This window comes from Grus americana, chromosome 2 (genome assembly GCF_028858705.1).
Source record: "Grus americana isolate bGruAme1 chromosome 2, bGruAme1.mat, whole genome shotgun sequence".
Classification (NCBI taxonomy): domain Eukaryota; kingdom Metazoa; phylum Chordata; class Aves; order Gruiformes; family Gruidae; genus Grus; species Grus americana.
This window is the reverse complement of record NC_072853.1, coordinates 141,045,277-141,053,538: the sequence shown is the minus strand read 5'-3', so window position 1 is coordinate 141,053,538 and position 8,262 is coordinate 141,045,277. Positions and strand designations below refer to the sequence as shown.

Below are 8,262 nucleotides of genomic sequence, written 5' to 3'. Positions count from 1 at the left end.
AGCACCCAGGAGCAAGCAGAGGGGTGGTACCAGGGAGCTGATTCCAGCTACTGAGCACTCTCTTCTTTCTCAAAAGAAATACTATTAGGTCCTGCTAAACTCCGCACAGAGTGCCTGATTTAGGCTGCGGTACCATGCACCGTGACAACACAGGTGCTGACAGACCACCAAGGTTAACTGAGAAGCCTCACACACAACTGACCTTGGAGAAATAAGATGGAACAACTGTGAAATGGAAGATAACCTAAGCAGTCATCTGAGCTGAATGCCAGCAGCAACGCAAAGCTGCCATAGGGGAAGGATGAAGGCAGGGATGTGCTGCTGGAGTGACTGGCTCATTTCCAGGGAAGGCATCCGCCCCACCAGAGCGGCCAGCCCCGCCGCCCCTGCCTGCTGCCCGCACACACACCAGCCCCGGGGTGCCCGGCTCCCCAAACGCTGCACCCTCCGGGCGAGGCCCTCCGCAGCTTCGTGCATCCCTCAGTTCTGGTCCCCCCTGGCGCTCCCCCGGCGGGCCGGGGCTGCCTCAGCAGCGGCACATGGAGGGTAGACCTGGGGAGGGAAGGAGCTCGCCCAGGCACGGGAGGCGGCCCCGCTGCTGTGCCCGCCGGTGTTCGCTCCCCGCTTCGCGCTGTCCCCCGGTCCTCCGTCCCCTGCCCGCTGGTCGCGGTGCCGCCGGCTGCGGAAAGCAGCTTTCCCCTCGGTGCGGGAGCGGGGAGGAACCGAAAAGCGGCATCCGCACCCTTACATCCGCATCCGCACCCTATACCGGCATCCACAGCCGCACCCCGCATCCGCACCCGCCGCCGGGGCACGCCTTGGCCCGGCCGGGACGGGGCGGTCCCGGACGCCCGGAGCGGCGGCGGATGGGTGGGGGGGGGCGCCCGGCCGCCCCGCGTTCCCCGGCCCCGGTCACCTCCGTGAGGCGCCGCGGGATCGGGGGGCGGGGGCTGCTCGCCGGGGCGGGGGCTGTCACGGGGCTGGGACGATAAAACCGGGGGTAATTGCATTTAGGCAAATGAGGCTGCCTCGGCCCTCCCCGTCTCCAGGTATATAAAGTGGGGAGCGCTCCCGCGGACGGCCAATGCGCACGGAGAGCAGCGCCCGCCCTCCCCGGTGCAGACGGTGCGTGTGCCTCCGGGAGCGTGTCCGTCCGTCCGCCCGCGTGTACCTATATGCGTGAGGGTGCCCTTGTCTATATGTTTGTGAGGGTGTGTGAGTGTGTACTTCTATGTGTCTGTCTATAGATGTGTGTGTGGTGGTCTATATGTGTGTGCATATATGGGGGGGGGGGTGTGCTTATACATACTTGTGTGTCCGCAGGTGTGTGTCTCTGTGCAAGGATGTTTTTGTCCCTATCCCGATGTGTGCATCTGGATGTGCGATGGGATGTGTTTATACCTGTAGACACGTATGTCTCTGTGTGTGGGGAGCTGTATCTATACGTAGGTGTGTTTATCTAAGGTGTGTAGCTGTTTGTGTGAGGGGCTGTGAGTTTATAACTAGATGTGTATGTACCTGGATATAAGTGCGAGGGGGATGTATCTGGATGGGTGTGTATATGTGTGAAGGTGTGAATATCTAGATGTATACCTAGGTGTGAGGGTGTGTGTATGTATAACTCTGTATGTAAGTGTGTGGAGGGGCAGCTCTGGGTGTGTATTTCTATCCGTCTGCTGGTGTGTACATCAAGCTGCATACGTGTCTGTATGTGTGGGGCGTGTGTATATCCAGAGGTGTGTGCACCTCTCAAGGGGGGCAAGGAAGTGGGCATGTAACCAGGTGCGTGTATATCTGTATGTGCGAGGGAGTGTGCATCCAGGTGTGCACCGGTGTGTGTGCAGGGCTGTGTGCGTGCACGCCCCCGGGCGCGGGTGCCCGCGGCCGCTCGCCCCGCCGGGGCTCCGTGTGCCGGTGCTTCACCCTCTGCCCCACGCAGGACGTCGAGGCGGCGATGAGACTCCCGCTGGCTTTCGCCGTGCTCCTCCTGGCCTCGGCGCAGGCGCTGGCCTCGGAGATGGGCGCCACCGACGACCTGGGCTACTGGTCCGACTGGTCCGACGGCGACCAGGTGAAGGTGAGCCCCGGCGGTCTCTGCTCCGCCCGTCGGCCCCGCAGGGTGCGGGGGTGCGGTGTGTGTGTGTGGGGGGTGCGGTGTCGGTCGCTGCTCCCCGGGGCTCCGCGCCCGCGGGCGGGGTGGGATGGGGGGTCCCCGCTGAGCGCCGGCGCTGTCGCCCCGCAGGAGGAGCTGCCGCTGCCCCTGGAGCATTTCCTGCAGAGGATGGCCCGGAGACCCCGGCCCCAGCAGTTCTTCGGCCTCATGGGCAAGCGGGATGCCGGTGAGCGGGGCGGGGGGCTCGGTCCCTCTCACGTCTCTCTGCATGCCTCTTCTGCTAGTGCCGCTCCAAACTTTACAGCGGCTGTCACTCGATTTTAATGGGTTAAATCTTTCTCAAAAGTTGTGACGTGGGTTGTTTGGGTTTTGTTCTGGGTTGGTTTGTTGTTTGGGCGGGTTTTTTCGCAAGTTTAATATCAGATGATAAACTCACTGATTGGAAAAGAGTGGGCTTCACATTGAAGTGCCAAGTGCACACCAATTCCAGCATGTAAATACCAGTAAGGAGTATCACGATAATTCACAGGTCGGCATATGTATCACTGAATTGCCCAAGTGTGGAAATTGGTTGTATATACAATTATTGCCGTGTTTTCTACATGTTTACTGATCCAAGAATTATCTAAGCAACTTGGAGCTAAACAGATCTAAATTGTGTGGGTTTAGCTGAAACAAGATTTTGTAGTCTATTCAAATAGAAGTGCAGTTGTAAATGATCACCTTAATTTTCCTTAAGTGGAATATACATACGGTAGTTTCTGTATTTGATGCTTCAAAGCATTGCAGTAGCATTGTATGTATATGCCAATCCTTTTTCAACAACTCTTTTTCCTTTTTTTCCTCTTTCCTTTCCTCTTCCAATCAGGATATGGCCAGATGTCTCACAAAAGTAAGTTTAAAAAATGCAAATATTTTAAGTAATTATTAGAATATATTCAAATAGGGAATAGAGTATTTGAGGGGATTAGTTAGAAGGTGACTGGGTTCAGCTGAGGACTGGCAGCACCGGTGGTGGAGAAATGTTCTGTTACAGGATTGAAAACCCCCCGGTGACGCCATGAGCCTGTACCTCATCTGAGCCGCCACAAGCTCTGAGATTTCAATGCGCATTAATGTGTGGATGTTGCAACTCTCTCTTATTTCCCATGGGAGGGATTCTGTAAGCGTTTCTCATAGGCAAGGCAGGCTTACTGCCAGACTCGGAGAGGAGCAATTAAGATGGCAAAATCTGGAAAATTAGAATAGCGAATTCCCAAATCCCCAAGAATGATTCCACAGGAGAGCCCATGTCATCACATGTGAGATAATGTATCTGTGCTCTCAGCGTTGTCTGGGTGGGAATCAGACCCCTGCTCCCAGCAGAGGCTGATTGATGATCTGCTGCCATATAAACAAGCGTATCTTGTCCCATTAATAAGCGTGCCTTCCTTTGCTTCTGTGTAACACCAAGCAGGAGATGCTATCAGCAGTGTGGTGTTAGCTTGTTCTGCACAGTGATAGTTTTATTCTCTGAATTTATCTGAAGATACTTAGACTGGAGCCAGAAGACTTTTAATAAGTAAAAATGATCTTATATTCTGTGAGACCTCCTCTGTCCACAGAGGTCAATAACTATCCTGGTGCTCTGTTACCCACAAGATTTTATTACTAGGATTATGTATTGGAAGACCAATTAAAGAGTCCGATACAAAGCTATAGCCATATCTGATATGTGCTGTAGGCCAAAACTTGGAATAATTTATCCTTTACACATCCAGTGCCTCGAGGAGTACTAATGGGACAGGAAGGTAATATCTGAGCTCATAAATATTCCAAAAATAGACCCAGACTGTCTAGCTCAGATGTGTCCAGACACAGAGTACCATTGGCTTCCTCTGCAGTAAGGGCTCTGCCTGACCTGCAAGGAAGAGTTTTTTCCATGTTACAGAAAAAACACCATCTGGTAGAATAGGTGCCTCAGACAGATGCAGGTTATGCCAAGATACTGCCTTCTGCATTTGCTCAAATCAATAGTAATTGTACTAGGAGAGGAATAAGAATCAGTTATTTGCTATTGTTTTATATGTAAAAAAACCACAAACCAAAACAAAATGCCTATCTGAGTTAATGAGTTCTCCACTAACTGGCCTGTGCCTTGGTCTAACCTCTTCAACCTGATTAGTCAGACTGATGTTCGTTCTCCATTGCCTGAGAGTGGTGCGAACAACTAGTATATTTTTGGAGCCTGTGTCTTCCTTCCTCGTGAGAATGTTATCTTAAAAGCCTGCCTATTGAAAATGTATTAAAACACCCCCAAATATATTTTTTCAGGGCATAAAACAGACTCCTTTGTTGGACTTATGGGCAAAAGATCTTTAAATTCTGGTATGTATATTACTAAATCTGGTACTCGGTAACATACAGCCTCCTCATTCTGTTGCCTCTTTGTTCTCTCCCAGCGGATGGAAGAAGCAACTTTTGTGTAGCGTAGACCCAAAATTCTCTGAAAAAGGACCAGTGTTTTCTTTCTTAACCAAGATATTTCAGGGTCCACTTCACCCCAATGCTTGAGACGATCAGGCTGGTCTGAGCTGCCATAGTTCAGGCGAGGTCAGGTAAAAGTCCTCAGGGCACTTTCCTTACAGCATGTTCTGCTGGTCCCCAAAGTGCTAATACAAGAATAAACTAAGTTTTACTGACAGATCAAGAAAAATTCAGAGGCTGAAGATGTAAATCTTTAAACTTGTGATCCAAATCTCCCCAGATAAAGGGATACCCTCATTGTCTCTGCAGACTTGAGCAGGAGGTGAAACAGCAGAGATCTGCTATTAACACTACCTCATTCTGCAGGTCAAGCTGTTAAGCATTCCCAGCCTCCTCCAGCTTTTCATTTTACTTAAAAAAAATAGCAAAAAACTTTTAAGCTTTGAACTACTACTGTGAATTTTTTGTTATTTTCCCATAGCATCTGTATAGAGCAGAATCCTCCTCCCTCATGTGCACAACCCCTGTGGGTAACTGCAGACTGCCAGTAGCTCTACTTTCTCTCTGCTACAGGGCTATCATGAGGAAATCCCTCACTGTGAACCATAAAGTGTCAGTTAATTCCCCAGAATAGGAATTAAAAAAATAAAAAACTCTAAGGCATATTTCACGCCTCTGAAATAGTTCTCGCTGTTTTGTTAAATGGATGATAAAAGTTAAATTACTAGCTGACACCTTTATATTATGTGAATACACGCTGTGATCTATATTCTGCAATTATGGTTGTCAGTAACTTTTATTTTCAATTAAACCCTGTTCAGACTAGTAATATTGCTCTCTGCATCATTTTGCAAATTGCTATGTATCATGAATAATTTTGTACAATTTTATCTGTGGTGGCAATAGCTATTAAATGCATAATACCTGTAAATATATCTGCTATCACAAAAGTAAATAGCCTGGAAACAATAAATTTGGTTTGGTTTCCATTGGGATTACATTTACATTAATATGAGAATGTAAAATACAGCAAATGTTTTAAAAAGGCAAAGATTTGATTGCCCTAATTTCAAAATTGCTGGTATAGTCAGGATACTGTTATGTGGTATTTGTAACAAAGGGGAATAATGAAGTTTTACCCTGTCAGGCTACGTAATACCTGCCTGACAGGTAAAACTAGAATTTGCTGCTTTTCTGCCCAATTCCCTGAGAGGAAAATGGTAAGGAGTTGCTTCTGCTCCTCTGGACAGGTGCTAAAGACTCTGTAATCAAAGCAAGATCAGGAGTATCTGCTAGGACCGCCTTTACGTCTCTCTACTCAAAGATGTTTAACTGGGCAGGACCTTTTCTTGGTGCCGTGCCTTGGAGCTGTGGTTTTCTTCTGCAGAAAGCCCCTGAGTCCCCTGGCAACGTGCAGGAGTTCACACCGCCCCGCGGCCGGGTGGGAGCGTGGTGCTGATTTGAAGCCCCATGCGACAAAGCAGGGTACCGGCATGCTGGTGGCTCAGTCCCTGGTTCGGTAAAATGGGGTCTGACGCTGGCTGGCTCCCAGGCTGTGCCGTCTGTCAGGTGAACGCTCCAGGCAGAAGCTAGAAGAAAAGTCCCACGTGAAGTAAAGATACTGTGAGAATCCATATCGAGAAAGAAAGCTCAAGTCATTTGGCATTTAGCCTGGTGAAAATTGAAGCCTTATTAATGTAAAACTCTCACTGATCCGAGATGCCAGCTCCCTGCCGGATGCAGCGCTGAATCCCCCCAAACCAGCTGTGAGTTTGCATGCAATAGTCAGGCATGCGTACGCTCTGTGAAGGAAATCCTCCCTCCGGGGTGGAAGCAAAGATGGCTCTGGTGACCAGCTACGTCACCCGACGGTCAGGCTCTGACCAAGAAGGACTCTCTGGCTTTCCCTTTCATTTTAAAAAAAGCAGGAAGGAGAGATCTCTTGCTACTAAATGCTAAATATGTTACTGAAGACTATTTTAGGCTGCAGGGTGGTTTGAGGTTTGCTTAGCTGCTGCTGCAGGTTTTAGTAGAAGGTATCACCGTGTGCAGGGTGTGGGGACGGGGAGGGTTTAAATCTGGCAAAGAGCTGACTGCAGGACAGAGGGTGGACATGTCGATGCGGAAAGCCTCTACCCACAAACTGATGTGAGCGCTCAGATCCCATCAGTCAGATGGATTACTGGCAGGTAAAGAGCCTCTGAGTTAATGGTGCTTCAAGCAGCTCGATAGACGAGAGGTAGAAAGCACGGCTCAGACCTTCAGCTTCCTGGAGGATACTGTAGTCTGAGGGGTAAAACCAAATCAAAGCATCTTAGGGTTGGGCAGGGAGCCCTCATCTCGGTTCCACACACGCTGATGGGGGTGAGCCAGCAGGCTGCCGGGCTCTGACGTTTCCTTGTGCTTGCTGGGGTCTATGCAAGGCTGCACCGTGTGCTTCATTCTGCTTCGTTTTTTGCAGGATCCTCTGAAAGGAGCATAGCACAGAATTACGAACGGAGGCGTAAATGAGACATTCCTGTGCATTATTTATTAAACTTTGTTTGTTCCAATGGCCAATGCAGTGTAATATAAACTAATCACTGTACGGAATAATTATTTATTTAATAATAACTGATGGTTGTTTTGTTGCTTTGGTTTTTTTTTTGAGTTGTACTTCAATAAAATGATTATTTTTCATATTGTGGCAGTGATACATGTTGTGTAGGTGCGTTGTGGTTCTGAAAGGACCAGCAACCCTGGTGACGTCTCACAACAAAGCACATCGTTTGATATGACCCGTAAAGTTATGTTCACTAAACAAAGAAAATATTCTTTTGTTCATTAAAAGCGAGTCTATCAGCTTCACAGCCAGTGCAGAACAGAGCTGATGTACAGTCTAGTGCCTCAATTTGTTTTCATGGTTTATAATGTACTGTAATTTCTGTATCAAAAAATATATTTGTATCATTGCAGCATGTTTTATGTTTTGTGATTACGTATCTATATAATTTAAAAAGGGGGTGGGTGGGTAAGGTTTGAATGGGAATCCAAAGTCTTCATTTCATAGTCTGGAATTTTATGACAGTAACATTTTAAATAAAACCTACTCTGGGGATTTTGCAACATACTTTCATTGGTGATAGTGATGGAGTTATTTCCCACGTTGGTGTGGAATGAGACTTGGGTCCAAGGAGCAGTGGTCTGAGCCTGGAAAGAAATATGAAATTAATGACTTCCTTTTGCAGGGAGGCTGTGAGCCTCCTTGTTTGCGAGTTTGGCAAATGTTTGGGGGATTTGCCACTGGAGACAGGTGTTCCTGGGATTGCTCCATGTCACACCAGGTGCCGTCCGTCCTAAACTCAATGGAAATCAAGAAGTGTGTTGACCGAATGAAAAGGGCCTGATGTATCCCCCAGCTCTAAGTGGAATAATTTGCTGTGGAATTCATCCACTATTGCAGGTTTATTATTTGAAAGCCAAGCTTTTAATAAATTCTAGCCCTCAGATTCACAATAAAAGCACCTGTTGGCTTGAATCCATGCAATATAAGAGAAAAAAAAGTGAGCATAATTATATTTTTAATTAAAATGTCTGGTTACTATATTTCCAGGACACTCCCAAAATGCTACATATGTCTCACCAGATGCCAAGGCATCTGGAGATCTATATTCTTTCCACCTGCTAAAAGCTATACTTCTCTG

At 48.1% G+C, this 8,262-nt stretch overlaps 1 protein-coding gene across 1 annotated transcript; it reads left to right on the top strand.

The window, feature by feature from the left end:
* Positions 1 to 1,041: 1,041 nt before the first annotated feature.
* Positions 1,042 to 7,571, top strand: TAC1 (tachykinin precursor 1). Its single transcript, XM_054817010.1, has 6 exons — positions 1,042 to 1,125; positions 1,940 to 2,077; positions 2,243 to 2,339; positions 2,982 to 3,005; positions 4,427 to 4,480; positions 7,041 to 7,571. Exons 2-6 carry the CDS (start codon positions 1,955 to 1,957, stop codon positions 7,088 to 7,090), a joined length of 348 nt encoding a protein of 115 aa, XP_054672985.1. The 5' UTR covers positions 1,042 to 1,125; positions 1,940 to 1,954; the 3' UTR covers positions 7,091 to 7,571.
* The last annotated feature ends 691 nt before the right edge of the window (positions 7,572 to 8,262 follow it).

Coding starts and splice junctions, on each gene's coding strand:
- TAC1 (XM_054817010.1), top strand. CDS start 1,955: ATGAGACTCCCGCTGGCTTTCGCCGTGCTCCTCCTGGCCTCGGCGCAG. Junction 2,078..2,242: donor CCGACGGCGACCAGGTGAAG/GTGAGCCCCGGC, acceptor GTCGCCCCGCAG/GAGGAGCTGCCGCTGCCCCT. Junction 2,340..2,981: donor CATGGGCAAGCGGGATGCCG/GTGAGCGGGGCG, acceptor TCTTCCAATCAG/GATATGGCCAGATGTCTCAC.